The sequence below is a fragment of the Pseudoliparis swirei genome, chromosome 22 (genome assembly GCF_029220125.1).
Source record: "Pseudoliparis swirei isolate HS2019 ecotype Mariana Trench chromosome 22, NWPU_hadal_v1, whole genome shotgun sequence".
Lineage (NCBI taxonomy): Eukaryota > Metazoa > Chordata > Actinopteri > Perciformes > Liparidae > Pseudoliparis > Pseudoliparis swirei.
This window is the reverse complement of record NC_079409.1, coordinates 13,693,549-13,715,403: the sequence shown is the minus strand read 5'-3', so window position 1 is coordinate 13,715,403 and position 21,855 is coordinate 13,693,549. Positions and strand designations below refer to the sequence as shown.

Below are 21,855 nucleotides of genomic sequence, written 5' to 3'. Positions count from 1 at the left end.
CAACAGACAATGACTATTTTCAATTGAATTTTACTCCCACAAATAAAAGATGACAAAATCAGCTCAATTGGTGAAGTTACATTAAGAAGAACAGAGTCCAACTTAATTAAAGTTTTATTTGGAGGGAGTGATCGCTTTCAAGACACGATTAATACACAGATGCAATATTCATGAGACCAGTTTCAGGGGGAAGCGTTTCCCTTAATCAGAGTTTAAATAACAATGATTATGCCAAAATGCATTTGTTAAAATGACGGTGGTTATCATTACATAAAGGGTTGGTTCTCAGGTTTTCACATTTATACGTCCGCGTGTCAGATTTAGATTCGAGCAAGGTGGGGTTGTTACGCGACAGTGACAGCCCTCATAATGTTGGTGTGACCGGAGCCCGGGATCCAGCCCGTCACCACGATCACCATGTCGCCCGACTTGAAGAATCCTCTTGCCATCCCTGAGGAGGCGGAAGGAAAGAAAGGGAGAAGAGTGTGTGAGACAGCATAGACATGAGCAGGCTGAGACAATCAGACTAGCAACACACACACTGACCAATGTCCATGCCAAAATTGACCCTATTGTCTACATCATCGGCCCAGACGGGAGGAGGCAGAGGGTGGAAGAGGACAGGAAACACTCCTCTCAGCAGCTGAGACTGACGAGCCACCTGAGGGACAATCCATAGGTTACATTACGGGAATACTTCATGTCAAATTCATACAACATGTTTGGTATGAATACATTGCTCTATATATATTTTCTTTTATTTAAGATGGCCACAATGACCCCCTGACCCCATCAGTGGTTCCCAAACTTTGTGAGATAAAATAAGTATAATCTTTATTATGACCCCTCGTCACAGGTTGTATGGACATAAGTTATGAGTTCAACCAAAGAGGCATTTTGATTTTCAGATCCTTCCATTTGAAGAATTGTTTTAGAGAAATGGAGATATGTAAGGATGCAGCAAAAATAAGAAAGCCAAAATATAACTTTCATTTTATGTAACAAATGCATCTGGTTTTGAACAGGTCTCCGAGGGTCCTCATCCACAGTTTGGGACAAATTGATCCAAAACCTCTGAATATAAATCACTGAAATTTTGATCCAAAGGTTATTCCAAAACTTTGTTGAGCATATTAAATGAATCAATATGGTGACCCCTGACATTTCCTCGAGCACCACCAGCAAATTCATGTTCCAAAGACCTTAAAGATCTTATGACCTTTCCTCGAGCACCAGCAGGCCAATTCAATTCAAATGTATAAACTGTTAGCAACATTATGAGGCCAAAATCTGCATAAAAATTGTATCGGACAGAATAAATTCAAACAGATTACAGTTGGTTAATTTATTAAAAAAAGTTGATATTTGTTGGAATTGTCATCATATAGTGACTCAATCAACGAATAAAATGCTCCGACAGACTTTAATAAGAGCATCCGATCATTTCTAATCTTGAAGTACTCATAACACCTACTCTAGTTTTACTCTCAGGACAAAATCCTCATACGAAAATCCACTCCGGTAAAATGTCACATTGTAAATTTTGACAGCGCGAGTAAATATTGACTGAATCACACACACTTCAGTTTTGAGAGGAGCGAGTCATTAATAGTGAAGTCTGTTGCACTGCTGCTGCTTTCTAGAGGCCGAGTGTACCTGAGGGCTCCTGGTGATGGCAATAATAGGACAGCGAGGGCGATACCTGGACAGCAGATGTGCCGCCCTGAGAGACGGAGAGAAAAAGGATATGGACGCATGTGAAGCACTTCCATGTTCACGTAGGTGACCAATTAAAAAGGGAAATTAAACATCAAGTCTCTTCGTGTTTTTCCAGATGCCAGAATGCTCCTTGGCAAACATTTGTCACGTCTCTTAACTCTGCTGAAGGGATGACCTACTTGTCCCTGTTTGTCACCGATTGGTTTGTGGACTGTTTTAAACACAATCCTTCATTTCATTTTGCCATCTTGGTTTTTGACCGCCGTGTTTTATTGGAACCAGAAGTGACACAAGAGGGTGAAACTAAGGACTGAACAAAACATTTTTCAGCAAACAAAGTTACCAAATGAACATAATGCTGTTTTGAAGAAGACTTGAACATGTAAACCCAAGTTAATGATCACTGAGGTAATAAAACAAGGGAGGAGTACGGCCCTTTTCTCATTGACTTTATATACGATCAGACTTATTTTTGCAATTTGCTGGATCAACCATCAGGTCAACATTTTAATTTGTCCTTTTCTTTAATAAATGACCAAATAGAGTAATATATTAAACTCAGACTTTCAAGAGGGTACACGTTATGCCTGTTAAACATCAGCATGGTATCTTTTTCATTGTATTCTTATTCTGCTCAATACAGCCTCAGAGAGACGATGGCGTCGCTGTAGACTCCTTTTATTGCAATCTTGATCCAAACTCAAGGTCATCAGCGTTTGCTCAGGTCTACGTCACAGAGCATGAGACGACGTAACGGCACGCAGTTGTTCATCAAGAATTTGTATTTCTTGTGTTTTTCTTTCATTGGTCACCTTCTGAATGCGTTGCCTGTGCCTGTATGTTAATGACTCCATGCACACACAGTCCGTATGTTTAGATCTGTGGGCATGCGTAATAAAGAAAGTGTTATTTTGGAGAGTCGATTTAAACAGCAAGCAGTCGGAACAAAACAACTAATAAGAACACAATAAACTTAGAAAACATACAACTCCACCTGAGGATAATGAAGCAGGGAACTGCTATACTGGATTGGATAAGCATGCGTTGCTCCAGCCTTTAAAGGGCCTGAATCTCAAGTGGAAGAAGAGGACCACGAGGGTTACTCGGGTTTAGCTAAATATGCATGCTTTGGAGCAGATGGAATATGAATCTTAGCCGTAGCCAAGTTTTCTAAAATTCTTATTGGCTGGCTCAGCCCTCGAAGCTTTGTGTCCAATGCCACTATTCAATAGTCACCATGTAAATAGTTTTTTGGTGTTTTAAATACACACCTGCCGCTGGTGGTGAGGACTATGATGGCCCCAGCACAGCATTTAAAGGAAGACTCTACAGCGCCGATGGCTGTGACCTCTGTGGGGTCAGAGGAGAGAGGAGTGAGGCGACGCAAGTCCTCAAACAGTTGCTGGTGGAAAATGGCCCCCTCTGCCTCCCTGCAGATCTGAGAGACAGCGACAGAGTGGGAGGGAGTGGGGGAGAGTGTTATAAGTGGGTAAACGACAAGTCAGATGTAACAGAATGGACATCATGCGCACACACACACACACACACACACCAAGTGCATCATTGCGACTGCCTCCACCGGAAACAGTCCCTTGGCCGTCTCCCCAGACAACATTACACAGTCGGCTCCATCCAGCACGGCATTGGCGACGTCACTGCCCTCCGCTCTGGTTGGCCTTGGGTGGGACACCATGCTCTCAAGCATCTACAAACACAAACACATTAGTCTTTTTGCAGGAACCAAAATGTCCCCACAAGGCACTGTAGAAGGGATTTGATCAATTAAACCAACTCATCATTAAAACAACTACTTGTATATCCAAGATGCCGGATACTCGGTATTATGAGTCAATAAGCAAGGCAGACGGTTGGAAAATGAGGTACAGCATTGACCGAGAAACCGCATTTTAGTCGTAGTTAAGAAGCTGCAGCTGATTAGTGTGTGTGTGTGTGTGTGTGTGTGTGTGTATGATGGGGATGTCTGTGGGCTCATGTTTTGAAACCTGCTCTAATGCCGTCACTGTTAGTCAGGAGCTGTAGCATAAGCAAGATAAAGCCCTGTGACTCAACATGACTGCAGATGTGTGTGTGTGTGTGTGTGTGTGTGTGTCTGTAACAGGAGAGGGCCTTGAAAGGGTGTAAACGTGCAAGTCTTTGAGAATGAATTCACTTGACAAGTGAGTGGGTGTGTGTACGAGTACTTTATTTAGAAGTGCAAGGTTAACGTGCCCGTTAGGTCTCAATCTTAGTTTGCTTGGACCCCTCTGTGAATCTGATTGGAAAGTCTAAATCTGCCTATTTTCCCTTTTCTGTGCGTGTGCGTGTGTATGTGCTCGACCCTGACCTGCGTGGCACAGATGACCGGCTTGCCGGCAGAGTTGCAGCGTCCAATCATCATCTTCTGGGCGATGAAGACTTTCTCTGCAGGGATCTCGATCCCCAGGTCGCCCCTGGCAACCATCACTCCATCGCTTTCAGCTAGGATCTCGTCAAAGCTGCAGACAGATTAGGGGAGGATGAGGAAGCACGGGATTGAGAATTATTATTATTCAAATACCTAATATCTTGATCTACAGAAACAGAATCTTGCTCACAGCTTCTGGATGTTGAAACAGAGGATAGTGTTGCATTGAGATCTACAGACCACATCGGGGAAACCAAATGTACGCGTGACCAATGAAAACAAGAAAAAAAAATAAAGATTGAAGTACAATAAAAAAAAGAACACACCCACAGGAGACTTAACTTGCCTGTATGTAGCATCATAAACGTGCAGCAATAATATCAATGATCCGATCTTAAAGCAATCCCATTTAATTAAGAGCCATAGTTAAACACCGTCAGCATCCAGCAGCAGCAGGAAGAAGCGAGAGATGAGTAATGGAGACGAGAGCCGTGACAAATCGTGTCCGATATATTAAGTGGCAGCCATAACTCACACAGATCTCTTATCAGCGTGTAACAGCCAGAGCCGACAGCTGGCGGGCCACGAGACAGTGGATGACGTCCCGTCACGGCCTCACAACATTCTCCCTCCCTCCGGCTATTCGACCCGATACTTTGAATTCATGAAAGGTTTTTCCTGGACTCACTTCTGAACCCCTTGCCGGTTCTCCACCTTGCTGATCACTTTGATGTCTCGTCCGTGTGGCTCTAGAGTTCTCCGCACATCTTTCACATCCTGAGCAGAGCGGATGAAGCTGGCGAACACAATGTCGACGCCCTGGGACACCCCGAACCTCAGGTCGGCCTCGTCTCGCTGGCTGACCGCCGGCAGCTCGATGAGGTCGCAGCCGGGGAGGTTAACACCTTTACGACTGCACAGCAGCCCACTGGCCATCACGACCGTGTCCACCCAGTCAGAACCTGGAGAAGACAAGGTCAGTACATTAGCTCAGAGAGGATGAAATCATTTTGTCAATTTGAATAATTTAGCAGATTTAAGCATTCACTTTAGTTCACATTTACTGGAGGAAGGTCCTTAAATATATTTTAGATTTTTCAAGTTATGACTGTAACCATTCGGTGACCCACTCATTAAAGAAGACTGAAGAGCCTCAGATGTGATCCTGACGAGGAAGCACATTTTTGTTACAGGGTTGAAAAACTGCAGAGAAAACATCTTTTCATGAACATGCTATTAATCTATAAAAGTTGCCTCGTTTGACAAAATCTCTTCAGAATGAAAGACATCATCATGTGACTAAAAGACGTCGTCTTTGATGCAATAATGGTACAAATGAATCCATTACAGCAAGAAAATAGAGCATAGCGCAAAATAATTCAAATATAGTATAATGTCTTTTTTCTGCATATTTAAGTTCCCTTGGATTTTTTTAGAGATGTTGTGTGTCTATTTATACTGCAAAATAATAAGATGTTCATCCAAAACAAGAAAATAAAACGAGAAATTCTAGTATTTAATGTGCATTACCAGTTTCTAGTACTTTGAGTTCAATGAGGCCGTCGTCAATGTAGATCTTGTCTCCCTTCTTCAGGACTTGGGGCATGCTTGGGTAGTCCACCCAGATAATCTTCCCGTCAGTCTTGTCTTCGTCACTTTCTGCGGTCACCACACGGACATGGCTGCCCTTTGTCAGCGCCACTTCCTCGTCCACTTTCTACACAAAGACACACGCAAAGAAAGAAGCGCTCCCTTTAAAAATATACAGCAACATCCATTATCTAGTAGCTCGATTTTATCATAAGCTAATCAATGCTTACAAAAAGAGATTTACAAGAGCTTCAAGTTATCTGTTCAACAAAGGAGACGGCATGCTGCAGCAATAAAAACAAGATGAATAAAAAGAAAATTACACATAACCAGTTGTTTTGCTAAAAATATGAAAGGCAACAACCTGTAGGAAATTATAAAGTGGTGAACATATGTACAGCCCCTCTCACAGCCGACTGGTTGAGGAGGTTTAAACCGTTTGATAGATGAAGAATAGCAGCTTTACCCCATTCACTAATCCTGTGCGTATCTCCGGGCCCTTCGTATCCAAGGCGATGGCAACCGGCCGATAATACAAGGGGTCAGAGGTTAACGTCTCCACAGCCTCTCGGATGTTTTTGATAGTTTCACTGTGGTACTGACGGAAAACAGGGAGACAGACTGAATCAATACAGGGATGAAGGAAAGCATGTTGAAGTACTATAATTGCATGCTGTACATCAGGGGTGCTCAATACGTCGATCGCGATCGACCGACTGCCAGCCGATCGCAGTATTGCAGATCGGATGACATAAAAGAATTTGGCCGCCCTCCTCTGTCACTTTCCTGTCGCTCATTACAGCAGGCACATTACAGCTTCTCATTCTGTTTCTGTTAACAGTCGTTAACCCCGCTCCGTCCGCCCGCCCCCACGCGGCCGCCGGCTCGCGACGCGCGACACGACGGGGACAAACGGAGCAAAGAAAAGTCCCAAGCACCCCCAACACGGTCTCTTCTCGGTCGTCGGCGCGTGAGTACAAACAGCACACCGTCAACAACTTCAACTCTTCTGCGCGCGCGCGAGGTGACAGCCACAGCACCCCCCCGTCGTCGATCGCCTTGACTTGGTCACATAATAAGTAGCTCGCGTGCTGAAAAAGTGTGAGCACCCCTGCTGTACATACTTCATGCGAGCCGTGAGAGAAATTTAGACGAGCAATATTCATTCCTGCCTTGACCATTTCTTGGAGTTTGGGGATTGATCGCGATGCCGGACCTGAAAGAAAGGGGGACATTTTACATTAAAATCCCTGATTCTAGCTTCTCAAATGTGACAGTTTGTCAATTGTTTTGCACTGTTGAGAAGACAAAATGAGCCACTCGATGCGTCAATGTGTTCTGCAATGATGCGATGGGTTCCCTGACATTTTGTTGTCCAGAAAATTAATTAAAATAGATTGAAAACATCCTGGGTAATATCTGGAGTGTGGATTTGAAAGCAATTTGCATTTCATGGTTATTTTCTCGATTTTTCTGAACAGAAAAGAAGCGGAGCATGCTCCACAGCCAGGATTCAAACACACCGACGGCCACCCAGCACCCAGGAGCTGCAGGCGATGACATACAACAGCTGGCAGAAAACAAACTTAAAACCGAGACTCACAGTCTGCGGTTGTCACACTCACCGATGGTGCAGATTATGCTGGTGTTGCGCGCTGTGATTGGCTCTTGCTCAATGTTCAGCAGGCAGAGATGCTCCAGAAAAGTGTCAGCCGTGCCGGCATCCAGCTGCTGGCGTTGGATGAAAGAGTCCGGCTGTGCCATCGCCTCGGAGTAGCGCCTGCTGTGAGCTGGAGCAACAGACATTTTGACAGCAGGTTGAAGTGAGTCATGGAAGCTCCAGCCAACACAGGACGTAGACACCTCAAACAGTCAAGTCTGCACTTATGGAATAAGGAAGAACACTTGTAGTAACAGCTTGTATCTTCATATTTGGAAGGTATACTCACAGCAGAGGAAACAGTGTGAACAAAAGCACACCACAGACACGGACCTGACATCAGCAACAGAGATTTACACGCTGACATTCAGCTCTCATACGAGTCGGTTGTATGAAAACAAAACACTGCAGTTCTTTGAGCAGCAGCACATTGGATAACAGAAAGGAAGGCTGATATTAATGCAGTGGAGGGGAAATAAAAGGATTGCGAGTTTACATTTAAAAGCACATGCACATTAAAAGAAACACCAGCAAACTATTAATATAAAGAAGGCCGTCGCCTACTTGAGACTACAGGAGGACCACATGCAGGTTAATAAGAGTTCACCTCCCCCTCCACTAGAGATGTCCCTGGTGGGATGAGTGGGGAGGCAAGGAACGCACCCAAATGCAGACTACTGATACATTTCAGGGCTTTATTGATCCGATAAAGAATATAAGAGCTTACATAACCAGGAATGCAGTTTGAACAGGAATCAAATCCAAAAAGGGTTGGAGTCATTCGTCAATGTGAGTCAGGAACAGAAACTTTAGAGCCACTACATTTATAACAAGCTGTCAGAGGGTGAGAGGAAGAGGGCTGATTAGGAAAGTGGGAACAGGTGTGCTGATTGGCAGGGCAGAGGCAGTCAGAGCGCCTCTAGTGGACGGAGGCAACGAAGGAGCCTGAGGGGTGAGCCATGTGTCCGAGGAGGGACAGACAGGGGGTGAAGACACACGGACATGTTTTGCTTTTCAAACTGGAAAGATGCGAATGTGTCTGCGATGCTGTTGTCCAGTGGCAGTGTGCAGTCGACTTGTTCTTCATGTAGAACCACAGGGCGAACACATTCTCCATGAGGAAATGTCAAATGAAAAAACGAGTGTGTGAAAAACACAATTATTATGAAAAAAGTTATTGTATGATACCAGATTTTAAGTTGTGCTTTTTTAATCCTGTATGATTTGTTTTGCACTTAACAAGTTGTAACTCAACTAAGGGTATATGAAGCTGTAAAATGCTCCAATTTGAGTGAACCAAAACATTAAATTGGCAACTAATATGTCACCTCCAAACTGCATCTCTCCAAAAAAGCAAATATAAGCTCAAAACATAATATATATTGTATGACCTTTCACCTCATTAAATCTTAGACGTACTCCGGTTGAAGCCTTTCAACCCGCCATCGCGGCTGCCTGAGAGCACAAAGCAGCGAATGGAGCCGGTGTCTTTCATGCAAAGCGCTGTGCCTGATTGAGGCTTTCAGCCAGTACAATGGCATCCATTTTAAAACAATCAGTGAAGGCTGCAATTTCTGCCACCACAGGAGAGGAGAGAGTAGAGACCATGTAGCCAGGAGGACGAGAAGAGGAGAGCCTGAGGCCGAGAATATCGCTGTTACAGCACAACAGGAGCAAAGGAGAGAGGAGGAGACTGAAGGCTGAGGTGAAGACAGGAAGATTTATTTACATCCATTATGGAAAGCTCTATTATTTAAGGTTGTCTTCTTTTCTTTTTTGCACTGCCCATCACTGTAAGACCTTGTTGACCAATATAATAGGTTTTCATTGAGTGCTCCGACCTAAAGCCCTCTGTGGAGAATGAGCGTGCAGAAACACGGGACAACGCTGGATGTCTGCAGCTCCCGGATGGAAAGGGTGACTTCTACAGATATGAAGCTGCACAGCGCCCCATCCTGAGGGTTCGGTAGCTGTCGGTGTTTTCTGTCTCTTTCTCTTTGTGTCATTTTATCTCTCTCCACTTTCCTGTGACCCAGTTCTGCCGCACCACTGCACACATCATTACGTGTCCCACTGAGAAATCCTCCTCTGACACCTCCCAGAACATGGAAACACACACACACACACACACAAATGCAGGCACCTGTTATTGGATGGTTGACTATAAATAACGCAGGTCACAGACGGTTGCAAAATATCGGTCGAGGCACAGCATTTAAGGCTGATAAGAGAGGTGAACCAAGTGTGTGTGTGTGTGTGTGTGTGTGTGGGGGGGGGGCTGTTTGCAGCAGGTCACATTTCTGCATGAACGCAGTTCAGTGTGCTATCGATCAATGAAATCCACCAAAGAGGGCAGATGTTTGTCCAGCTAAAGGACTCTGCTCAAAAGTTCAAAAGCCTCAGTGAGTGACACGTGATCTGACATAGAAGTGACAACTGGTACAATGACGAAACTATTTGATAACGCATCGCCGCGGGTAACGACAATGATAAATGATCAGCCACTAGATAAGATACAACTAATTAACGGCACACAAAGCTCCTTTGCTCTTCCAGTTCATTCAAACAGTTAATCCAGGTAAATCAGTCCTTTGGTCCACTTACCCAATTTCATAAAACCATCCATTTCCCTATAAGATCCAAAAACACTGCACAGTTCCTCCTCTATTGGTTTATTTTAGTTTTTCGTTCTCTAATTTGTCTGTGTTTCCTCCTCTGCCTGTATGTCTGTGCTCAGGTCGTGCCCTTGTCATTCTCTTGTGACACCTGAATAAGTCCGGTCCAGGGTCTTTCCTTCATTTTCACACTCTGACCCCTGTGCTGCTCCCTCGCCTTTCCTCCCACTCGCACCTTTTGGAGTCGGGCCATTGTTTTCAGCAGGCGAATGATTTTTTTAATGCATTAGTAGCCTGGCTGGGCCAAGATGATGCTAAAAATAGGAAAGAAAAAACCTTTATGTGGTGGCACTAATTTGTCAGGGTGCACTAAAGTGATACATGTCTATTTGCTGCATCGCTGCAGACTATGTAGGTCTAACCCTGAGCGTGACACACTTTGAACACCAGGAAAAGAATGTCTTCGCTGCACCTTCCACTGTGGAAACGAGTGGTTGGTCAGAAAAATTATACTAACAAATATTTATATCAAAAGTCATTCATCAATGTAAAATGACAAATATTCTCTTCTTTCTTTCTTTCTTTCGACTTTGGACCAATCAAGACATTTGAACAAATCATTTTGGAGAAAAGCGATGGACAGTTATTCATTATCATTTAAAAAGTAAATAAACAACTAAACTTAATCAATAATGGAAAGAGAGAGAGAGAGAGAGAAAGAGAAAGAGAGAGAGAGTTTCTTACTTTATATTAGGCCTAAAGCTAAAATAAGTGAATAATCTATAGGTGTAAATGTTAATAAGCCCTTGATGGGGTGACTATGGGTCAGTGGGTAAGGGGGTTGGAGGTTCACTCCCCGCCCTAGTCGATGTGTCCTTGAGCAAGACACTTAACCCTGAATTGCTCCCTGTAGCTGTGTCTACGGTGTGTGATTGTAACAGGATTGTAAGTTGCTTTGGATAAAAGCCTCAGCTAAATGACATGTAGATGATGGCCTGCAGCCGAGGTCAGAGGTCAGACGGTGGAGGAATTCTGCACGTATTGAACTACAGAGATAAAAAGACAAAGAAAGTCTTATAATAACAAAAAATATCTGCAACCTGCAACCCAAAATAATGTTGTACTAATAGATTCTATCTGCTCTATGAGATATTAGGAGAGTATTTATTCATCATTAATTATAAACCTTTATGAATCAGTTTGTGATAGGGACTCATGAAAGTGGTACATTTCTACGTTAGTATCATTTCAAGTTATTTGCAGATTTCGTTGGAGGTTATTGATCTCAGAACTGTTTGAACCTTTGAAACAGTCTTTATCATAACTAATCTATTGTTCTTGACATTTTGCATTCAACCTCTGCAGCATGTTGCTTAATTCATAGAAATGTCTGTCTTATTGAACTGTAGACTGATAAGAGCTGATGTTATATAGGTATTAGACTTTGGCAGATGAGCGATGATGTGTCTTCCTCTGAGAAACAGTTCATTCAGAGTTTCTAGGGTTGCAGCCACCCGTGAACCCAGGATGACAGAAGGTGTAAATCGTTAACAAAGGACAAACAGACCTTTGTTCCTGTGTTGAAAGACAGACCCCGCAGCCCTCTCCTCAGTGCGACACACTCTTATATGATATAATAGCTCTGAAAATATTTACTACACTTGAATAAAGGTCGGTTTTACATAAAATGACTGAAGTGTAATAATATGACATGCAACTTTATATTTCCGTCGCTTACAACAATATAATATAAAATACAGGGAGAGGAAGCATTAGTATTAAAGCATTCACCAACATCCAGCACTGAAGTTATTGTTTTAGGAGAACGTTATTATTCTTTTTAAGGAGCTCGTCAGCAAACAATTGAAAAAAGGGGTAAAAGTTTGTAGCCTAGTAGGAAAAGAGTAGTGAACAATCAAAGGTGGCAGAGAGACAGAATAAACAGCAGGAGAGATTTTACATCTATAGCAGAAAAAGCACATTACAAAAACATCAGGGAACAGAAAGAAGGCGCGCTGCACACTGTCCCTAAACGGTATCAAGTAAAGCCGTAAGGTTCAGATCTTTAGGAAGGAAACGACCAACCTGTTTGATGCATGATGACAAGACCAAGAGTGCTGAGGAGGGACACGCGTGTCAGATGTCAATGAATGGGTTGGTGTGTGATTTAGTGCCATCTAGCGGACAGGAGTGGTACTGTTGATTTCGCAAGCTTTGCCACAATGAAGACAACAAGAGGAAATTATACAACTTTATTTATCAGTAATATTATGTTTTGGGTTAAATACAAAGTGTATCAGGATGCATACAAAGCTCAGTACACGCTCCAGTGAGTATCATCAGAATATAGCTGTTACATTAGGATATTAAAACACATTGTATGTATTGAATTGATTAAACGTGTCAACATGTTGAAGGCATGACTGTCTTCTGTGTTCGCATGTGAGTGTGTCAGAGTTTTCTGAAAGTGATTCTTGGTGGAGTCTCGGGCTGGAGGATGAGGGTGCATGTGGTTATGAGGTCCTCTGAGGACGACACGCTGAGATGGAAGTTCAGCAGGATCTAGACAGAGAGGGAGGAGAGAGAGGGAGGAGAGAGAGGAAGGAAGGATACAGGGAAGCAGAGGGGGAGGAGGCGTAAAGACAGAGTGGACGGGAAGGAGAAGAGCAGATGTTAAGAAGGATCACATTAGTAGTATCAACATATCATACGGTTATAAATTCAACACAATGTTTAAGATTTAAAAAATGACCTGAATTATTTTGGCATGTAACCCGTAAGTCAATCGACTCCTTGTCACATTTAAGTTGTAGTACATCAGCCAAAAATGCTTTTTCTCAAAACTTCTTAAAACAAAGAAGGTTTTCAATGAAATAAAATAGTTTTGCCTAAAGAGGTAAAATTATCCAGTGTATGAGAGAAAAATCTGAAAAACCAGAACTCTCTTTCCTTTCTCATTTATCGTCTCACGACCCTCCAGATTCATCTAGTGGCTCTTTGGAGGGGCTCGAGCCCTATGTTGGTAACCACTGAATTAAACCACCTGATGCATCATTATCAATACTTACTTTGACTTATAATATTGTATTTTAGCTTTGTGGAACTGGTATTTTTACTTCTCTAATCTTGTCTAACCATCCGTCTGTCTTTCCTCCCATAAAATCCTACAACAACCTTTCCAACTTTTCTTTCCTCTCGCGTTGCATCCTTTCTCTCTGACTCCCTCCTCCTTCACTCACATGCATGAGCAACAGCTGCATCTCGTTCTCAGCAATCCTCCTGCCCACACACTGCCGCGCCCCGAACCCAAACGCCAGGGAGCGAAACCCTCCGGCCCCGTCTCCCTTTTGGCCGTCCTCTCTTCTGCCCCACCGGCCGGGGTCGAAGCGCTGTGGCTCCTTGAACACCTCTGAGCTCCTTCCCAGAGGGTAGAGACAGGCCTGCACCATCGTCTGAGGGGACAGTGGATGAAGATGAAGTCAGCTGTAGCACTCAATACACCTGAATGTGTGTGTGTGGGGATCTGATCACTCACCCCGGCAGGAACGTGGTAATTCTGGAGAACAATATCTTTGATTGGATAACGCTGCACTGTGGTTCCCACCGGATATAACCTGAGACACACACACGCACACATACACCCACAACAACACACCCACCCACACACTCAGACACACAGACACACACACACACACACGCACACCCACACACACACAGACACAGACACAGACACATAGAGCTATATCTTTTAGACATCCGTTCCAAAGCCACAGCATGATTTGTCATGATTTTTTTTTATTGATCTGAATTAGAAAAGAGGTTTGTTCCTCCTCTTCTGGTTTGTTTCATAGCTAATATCAGCTGGTTGTTAGTGATCTCATTATTGCATTCTTTCTTTGGGAATATGTGCCACTAAAGCACATCTCTCTCATGTCTCTATCCTCTTACGTAATTACTTTAAGCATGGAAGTTCACTCTCATTCTCGGTTAGAGCAGTTTGACAAAACATTCCTGACTCAAGTTCCCCTGACACCCTTTTTTCAAGGATGTTGGCCCCCTCACACGTCTTCCTCCACTGATGGAGTCTCATCAGTTACAGTTTTTGCCTATTGCTTACACACGTTTTGCTAAATTTGGCTCATTGTGTCAAAACTCTACACACAAGCAAAGAAGACACCACACTGGGAAATAAACCATTCACATCTATGTCAAATTGAAACTCTATCAAAAAACTAACAATCTTCTTTGTCAAAATGTCATGATGAAAAAATGATACACTTGCATCATATGAATACACTTTCAGATCAGCAGCAACACACTAATAGTATATAAAACTATAAAACTTTTTTGTTTTCAATGTTAAGTTCAGTTTTAGAGGCATATTTTCACAACAACCCAAAAATTAAATACTGAATTCAAAATCATTACATTAGTATATTTCAAACAATACAAACTAACAAAGACAGAAAAACACAATTGCCAGTGGGCTTTATGGATCCTGCCGTCTGTTGGGGTCTGGCCAGGATTCAACAACACAACATGTCTTCTTCTCTCCAGCATCGGGGAAACATCCCTTGTGTGGCGAATCCATCTCGATTGACCTCACCTCCATGTCTCCGCAGGCCTGTTCCATTGCCTGCATGTGGTTGGGTCTCATATACCATCTCCAAACGGAAAATAGAAATGGCGTAGGGGCAAGTACAGAACTTCAAATTGATCATGGTTGGTGAACCAGTTCTGACCCGATGGAAACTAACATTATCCCAGACAACAACAAACCTGGGCTGCTCTGGTCCATCCTGTACAACTGCATCGCGAAGTGCATCTATAAATGATTGTAGGGACCCCGTTTGGCATGATGGTGCAGTAGTTCAAGACTCATGGCAGCACACAATGTGATGTTTCCCCAGCCCTTGGGCCGATGCGCTAAAATTGCCCCACAATTATATTACGTCCGTTTGTCTGTTTGCTAAGGTTGAATCCAATGTAAATACATTCATGCGGCTGGGCAGCTCCATCCATGTCCAAGATTCTCTGTAACAAAATGTTTTGATTGGTGTTCAGTTTTGTCAGTAAGTGTTTTCAGGTGTGTGCTGTCTTATTTCAAATTAACCAATGTGTGTTGTATATATTAGAGAGTTTTCCCCAATGGTACCCTGAGATTTCATTTTTGTACGAAGTGTCTTATGTATGAAATACTGTGCAGTCTCTAGGAGCATGTGTGCAGAAGAAGAAAGAGTGTTGTACAGAATTTGTACTAAAGTGCAAAGCAGCGCTTTTGTTTAATGTGGTTACACTTTGTTTAAGGTATAGTTATGTTATTTTGGTTTAAGCATGTGTCTATAGTGTTCAAGCAACGGACAAAAACTGTAACATGGGAGCTCAGTAGATTGTTGGTCCATCGCACTTTTTGGACTTCTTGTCTGGACGAGAGATAACAACTGAGCTCACATGTCCACGGATACATCTTTGGGACAATATTCACCCTCCATTTACTGGTGAAGACCCAGTGATAGGATAGAAAGCCATGGAAGAGCATGAACGTGGACCTTGAGTTAGAAATATACTATTTTCAAAGTCAAGAATGACATTTTATGGATAACATTTAAGCTGATACAGATAAGAGCGTCCTAAACGTCTCCTTCTCATTATGTTGGTTTCTATTGTGCTACTATGGTGCATATTCATAAACAAAGCTTTATATTCCAGGATGTGATAACTGGTTTCTGGGTAACTGTATGTTATAATAAAGGTACAGTGTGCTGGCCGCTATGTACTTGATAGAAACTGGAGGCAACAGAGTAACAGCGATCCAGCAGAGAGTGGGAATGCGGTCGACAGCTAAAACAAAATCCCAGGGGCCCATAAACAGGTTAATCAGGTGGATGTGCCTTAAATATGACGTACCTGAGAACCTCCTTGATTGTGCCTTTTAGCAGTGGCGCCCCCTGCATGGTTTTCTGAGGATCCCCACCAGCTTGTGACCAGGACGTCCTCACCTGTTGCCTCACCCTCTCCTGCACCTCGGGGTTGCGGCCCAGCTCAAACAGAGCAAACTGCAGGGGCACCGCTGTCTGCAGAGAAGGGGGGGATGGAATCAGCCATGCTGAGGTATACAAAAACACACCAAGAAGAAACACACACACACACACACACCGTGTCGACCCCTCCGGCCATCAGCTCAGTGATGTTGGCTTTGATGAGGTCTAAAGATAGCTGGCCTTTCTCCATGAGTTGGCCCAGAACCCCGGTGTACTGGCCTCCAGCTGCAGCCTCGGAGCCCCGAGCCTGCAAGGACGACAGCCGCTGGTACCCCTTCTGGATCCTCGCCTCGGCTGCAAGACGACCAGGACAGGATGAGTCGAGTAGGATGGGAATAGTGAAGGGGGGGGATACTGAAAGAGACTGAGGAGAGTTGCCCTAGGAGCCCAATGAAGGCTGCCTACCGTGGCTGTAGATGTGGTCCCATGCGCTGGCGTGCTGCGTCCACAGGGGAGCGCCGATGAGGAGCATCAGGCGAGGGGGCAGGTAGAGGAGAGGAGGGGTCGTGGCCAGCATTCGCTCCACGGCCCAGATGAACTGCTGGGACTCCAGGGAGGGAGATGAGGAGAAGAGGCCAATTCGCTCCCCGTAGATCACATGGCAACTAGCTGTAGGGGGTGTGAGGGTGTATAGGAGGTGTATGTGAGGGTGTATAGGAGGTGTATGTAAGGGTGTGTGAGGTGTAAATGAGGGTGTATAGGAGTGTGTGTATATGAGGATGTATATGAGTGTGTATATGAGGATGTATATGAGTGTGTATGTGAGGGGGAGAGACAACCGACATGTTTCAAGGTGAGTAAACAATCTAAAAACAAGAGTAGCCTACAGACTGTTTATTTTAATGTTTTAAACCAGCCGAGGCATCACTGCATAAATGAACTTCAGGTTGGCCGTTTGTTAGAGTAGATTATAAAACCGCCCGGCTTATATTTTCATGTTAAAATTTAAGAAGGATTATATGGCCTTGAGGATATTCTAAGATGACGCCTGAGAGAATCTGTAAGAGCAAGAAATTATTCTTTTTATTTTTTAAATGCCGCTCCGCGCAGTTCGTCCTTTTGGTTCTCTGAGTTCATCCTCCATCAGACATCCCCACCTATCAGACACGAGAGTATTATGCCAACTCACACTGACTGGAATAGAGTTTCTTGCATGTCTATTCCTATCCCGGATTAGCACCTGGCTTTGTGTGCCGTAGTCCATTAGCAGCAGGCTAGCATGACTCTCTCTCTCTCTCTCTGGCATCTTCCCTCGTGTGCATGTGGCATGGTGCAGATATAGACTGATGTGAGGAGCAGACCGGGTGAAAGAATGCTGTCGCTTTGATCATCTTTGTTGGTGTTTCTATTTGTAGAGGTGCATGTTCTCTAATGGCGAGAATATGTGAACAACAGATGTGCCTCTGGTTAAAATGAGGTTTGTCTCTCATAAGAGGTGAGAACATCGTGGTCGTGTGATTGCTCTGACGTGAGATGCCGTCATGGCCTACGTCAGCGCTTGTGACTCAACTCAAAGAGCAGATGGTTACGTTGAATGAAAGTCTGTCGAAGAGGGAGGCGACATTAGGAGGAGACACCCCAGATGAATGAAGTAAACATCTTCATAGACATCATGAAACTTGTACACTTTTGTATTACAAGTTTTCTGTTCCGATATCTTTTAAAATATGTTCTCGATATATGTTTCTTGAAAAGAAACCTGAACATTGGAAGAAGTCAGGTTTAAAATGATTGTGTCATTTTGTGAACACATTAGAGACAACGTCAAATCAGAAAATACTATCACAAAGATGGTTTTAGGAAAACATTTTCTATAAATTGAGTTCAATAATATCTGTAAAAAGAATATAGATATGAATGACACCGGAAAGTTTTGTATATGTTAGTGATACCGACATCACATGAGATTTATGAAGCCTTTCTTGGAGTAAAAGAAATATGAGACATTATTTAATGCTAACTTTTGGGCGAATTTATGACCAATCTATTGATCATTTAGACAAAGTGTAGTAAGATAAACACCTAAATGTGTAATCTGGATGGTTTTCTTCTCACTACTCTAAAAAGAAGACATTTAATGGAAGAAAAATAGCTCAAAATCAGCGTTGATTATAGCTGGATGAAACCGTGAAGACCCTCATCATGTGTACTTAAACTGAGCAATCACACACAAGAATACACAAAGAAATCACAGGTCACAAATCACTGGGGGTGATGACCTCTGACCTTCTAGTGCGAAGCGGAAGAGGTCCGGACTGGGATCCATGGTCAGACTGCGCTTCCCCTCCTCGCCGCTCCCTTCCCTCTCAACCCTCGCCTGCAACAGCTGGCAGAAATCCTTCGCAACCACATCAAGCAAGGGGATGAACCGCTTCACGGAGGCACTCATCATCACCTCCTTGTTGAGCAGTAGACGGTCAGCTCGCCACTCCTCGCCGTTCCTGTGAAGAGAACATTTGGAGCGAGGCATCAAAGAGACCCGCTTCACTTCTGCTCAGTCACTGTGGCGCAAGGAAACTCTCCCAGGCAGATGTGCTGTTCTGCGACGAGAATATCAAAATACACATGCAGTGTAGAGGAGAGCGGGCGTGTCAAAGTCTGGCTCCTCGTCAGTTCAGGTTAAAGAAAGGGAAAACACAAACAAAGCATCACAGGTCTCCTGTCTGATGCTAAGCTTAACTCTTTATTTCTGCAATGCTTCTGCAAACTGAGGACAGACTATGAGAAGATTGGTCTCTGGGCACAGACGTGTGAAAGGTTAACCTGAATCCCAACCCTCCTAGAAGCAAGAAACCCAGACTGAAAGACACAAAAAGACACAAATCTTGACGGCAGCATTGCTCGTCATGTTTTTCTGCATCTTTAAGGTCGTTCTGCGGTTGTTTGACCTCTTCCTGTGGTTGCTTTGCATCACTTTGTAATCATGTTATCATTGTGTGTCTCGTTGTGGTCTTTCTCTTTGACTAAAATTGTCAGATTTTTTCACACAAACTCAGAATGCCATCAGAATGATTTGAATGATGCTTCAATCACATTAATATTCAAAGAGCTTTAAAAAGCTACACCAACAAGAGAATAGATGAATACTTCCCACAACTGATTGAATGAGCCGAACGAGGAGCAGGATTATGATGACACAAGTGATTACATGCACTTAGATATACACACACACACACACACACACACACACACACACACACACGCAACATGTTTATCTCACTTAAAGGGACATTGCCTTGCCTTACATTCAGTAAAGAAACACTATTGGAGAAGTATCCTACCCTTGATCATGGCAATGCTCATCCTGACCTTAAACCAACCCCAACGTTAACTAAGCTACAATGAATGAGTCCACAGTGAGACGCCTCAACAGATTCACAGATTGTGACTGCCTGTTGGTTTCAGAATTGATTTTAAGAGTTTAATGATCACTTTTAAAGCACATCTGGATCTGATCCCAAAATATGGAGAATAAACAGTATGAGTCGGCTCTCAGCCTCAGATCCTCCGGTGGCTAAAGGGGACGAAAGGCTTCACTGTTGCTTTGCTCTGTCGCTCCAATCACTTTGTAAACTCTGTTTTTTAAGAGATGCTATCAATAAAGTTATTATTATTATATCACCACAAAATGAGCGACACACATCACACGTGTCCACGGGAGTGTTACTGACTTGAGGAAGACTCCCTTGCTGAGCTGGCGGGTCTCTCTGTGGGTGGCCCAGGGCTGCAGGGTCATTCGTCGGGGGTACAGGCCCTCTGAGCGAAACAGCTCCGCGATGTCCATCGGCAACATGATGTTCACGCTGCTTTGGGTGCCCAAGTGCTCCCTACACACAGATACACACAGAAAGGAGTAAACCTAATGGATGACCATTCTCTCCTCATTCACCAATGCCACGCTGAAGGCACTGAGACCAGCCCTCCATCTTCCTCCGACCTGAAGATGGGGCCGAGGGCGTTGAAGGTCCTCTCCGTGTGCTTGTGGAGCTGCCGGAAACGATCTTCTCTCCAGAACTTCACCAAGTTGATCCAGCCGCTCCTCCCCGTGTGAGGGATCTCCTCAAAGCTTCGCACCCGACCATCCACACCTCTCTTTCTCACTCCTGTACCCTCAGCTCCTTTCCTCCCCTCCAACTTCCCCTGTGCCAGCGTCCCTGCTGCCGTCATACAGAAAGCTCTTTGTGGTGCGACACCACAAAGCAGGTGTGTGGACTCGCAGGTGGCGGCCTGTGTTCTGACGCACACGGTCACTCGGATGTACATGCTCCTCATGGTCCAAACGAGATGCGTCCCGTCGGCCTCATCCAGAGTTGTGACTCCGCTCGTTGTCGTCTCTGCGTGACCGATGTTTTCCCTCCTTCATCCTCAACCTCACATCCTTGAACCTGCTCTATCGCTGTGATGAACAGATAGTGGACGATGATTTATGGATGTGAAGCTCAGAGTTCAAGAGAATCACAACAGAGCCCAAAAGTCAGGCTGATCCAGAACACACACACACACACACACAGACACACACATCCTTGCGTACCTCCTTTGTGGGGCCTGAACTTGTTTTACCCAATTGTGGGGCCCACCCTTTCTAGTGGTTCTACAACTCTGTAAAAAATCAGGCAGCATAACAAAAAAATCTATTAAATTAATATCTATTCCATTTATCAAATTTCCAAACTATTTTCTTTGCGCTAGTTTTTGGTTACTCGTGGGGTCCGTTTCTAGCATTCACAACTTGGGGCCCATTCTCACACACACATTTACATGTCAAGGTTTTATATCTTTGCTGGCCCCGCATTTCTCATTTATATATCTTAGCAAGACACATTAATACTATCTGGAAGCAACCATGTTATCCATTGTTTTTCCTTGCTTACCAAAGGCATAGCAGGACTAACCAAAGAGTGACTCTTAGATAGACAAGGCATTAACATTGTATTCATAGAATTACCTTATGCTCAACACTTTAAGCCATGAAACCTTCTCCAAATCGATTGAGCAGGTTTTTAATAACACACACACATGAACAAACGTCTATTGGTACATGTTAACAAACATATTTAACAGAAAACTTAATTCGGACAAAGAAAACATGAACATGTGTCTATTGACACGTTAACCAACATGTTGTCGTCGAAAAGACATAACTTGGGAGCACTTTATACAGTACACACTATTTAGCATTAGTAAAGCATGAACAATCACTGAATTAATCATTTATAAAGCATTATTCAAACATGAATCCTCATTAGTAACTCATTAGTATGCATTTCATAAACAGTTATAAATGTTTCATTCTTGTTTAATAAGATTAGGGTTGCATTCTTTATAAATGATGGATTCCCATTTGTAAATTAAAGTGTAAGGGCAAAGTGAGTAAATGATTTAAAAAAGCAGCAATTCAAAATTAATTCAGGTAGTTACTACCGTTAGTAAAGTATTAGTTAAGTATGTTCTGTGATCTAATCCAAAGTGAAGACTATCTATGCTTTGCAAAGCATTTCTAAGCAGTGCCTCAAAGCTAGCAGAACTCTTATATTTTCAACAGAAAAGGGAGATACACACAAGACAAAGTGATAAAAACATTAATATGATGGTGCTGGGAGGTCATGCCCGTCCGTGGCACGAGTGTTCCATAGTGTGTTTGCCCATAGCTACAAACTCACCAGCTAGCAAGCTTGTCACTGGTCCAGAGAGGCACTGGCACCTCGGTTGTCAGTAGACCAATCCAGGTGATAGCGAGATACTCATTATCAATAATTTTACCAGCAGACTGATGTGCATTGGTCGAAGGACCCGCTGTGTCCCATCATAGTGCCTGATCAAAAATAA

The 21,855-nt window shown here is 43.6% G+C and overlaps 2 protein-coding genes across 3 annotated transcripts; both read right to left on the bottom strand.

Moving 5' to 3' along the window:
* Nucleotides 1-96: 96 nt before the first annotated feature.
* Nucleotides 97-12,116, bottom strand: pklr (pyruvate kinase L/R). 2 transcript variants are annotated; one of them, XM_056444763.1, is made up of 12 exons: nucleotides 12,074-12,116; nucleotides 7,339-7,503; nucleotides 6,838-6,929; nucleotides 6,180-6,311; nucleotides 5,654-5,840; nucleotides 4,812-5,085; nucleotides 4,064-4,214; nucleotides 3,272-3,424; nucleotides 2,991-3,157; nucleotides 1,657-1,723; nucleotides 547-661; nucleotides 97-451 (listed from the first exon to the last, which is right to left on the bottom strand). In XM_056444763.1, exons 1-12 carry the CDS (start codon nucleotides 12,084-12,086, stop codon nucleotides 345-347), a joined length of 1,623 nt encoding a protein of 540 aa, XP_056300738.1. In that variant the 5' UTR covers nucleotides 12,087-12,116; the 3' UTR covers nucleotides 97-344. The 2 variants fall into 2 exon arrangements, with proteins under 2 accessions (XP_056300738.1, XP_056300737.1); XM_056444762.1 differs by lacking the exon at nucleotides 12,074-12,116 and adding an exon at nucleotides 9,978-10,014.
* A 110-nt stretch (nucleotides 12,117-12,226) lies between these two features.
* On the bottom strand, nucleotides 12,227-20,507 carry LOC130213196 (cytochrome P450 11B, mitochondrial-like). The gene is made up of 9 exons (XM_056444663.1): nucleotides 19,967-20,507; nucleotides 19,701-19,856; nucleotides 18,256-18,470; nucleotides 16,435-16,638; nucleotides 16,145-16,323; nucleotides 15,896-16,062; nucleotides 13,524-13,602; nucleotides 13,228-13,440; nucleotides 12,227-12,550 (listed from the first exon to the last, which is right to left on the bottom strand). The coding sequence occupies exons 1-9, from the start codon at nucleotides 20,299-20,301 to the stop codon at nucleotides 12,440-12,442; spliced, it is 1,659 nt and encodes a 552-aa protein (XP_056300638.1). The 5' UTR covers nucleotides 20,302-20,507; the 3' UTR covers nucleotides 12,227-12,439.
* Between the last annotated feature and the right edge of the window lie 1,348 nt (nucleotides 20,508-21,855).

What these genes read in the sequence shown, in the direction of transcription:
- pklr (XM_056444762.1), bottom strand. Translation starts at nt 9,999, where the DNA reads ATGGATGGTTTTATGAAATTGG. An exon ending in GCACAGGATTAGTGAATGGG is followed by an intron (nt 5,841 to 6,179) that starts GTAAAGCTGCTA and finishes GTCTTTGTGTAG; the next exon opens with AAAGTGGACGAGGAAGTGGC. An exon ending in ACTCAAAGTACTAGAAACTG is followed by an intron (nt 5,086 to 5,653) that starts GTAATGCACATT and finishes TGTCTTCTCCAG; the next exon opens with GTTCTGACTGGGTGGACACG.
- LOC130213196 (XM_056444663.1), bottom strand. Translation starts at nt 20,301, where the DNA reads ATGAGGAGCATGTACATCCGAGTGACCGTGTGCGTCAGAACACAGGCC. An exon ending in GCCCTCGGCCCCATCTTCAG is followed by an intron (nt 19,857 to 19,966) that starts GTCGGAGGAAGA and finishes ATCTGTGTGTAG; the next exon opens with GGAGCACTTGGGCACCCAAA. An exon ending in GGACCACATCTACAGCCACG is followed by an intron (nt 16,324 to 16,434) that starts GTAGGCAGCCTT and finishes GTCGTCTTGCAG; the next exon opens with CCGAGGCGAGGATCCAGAAG.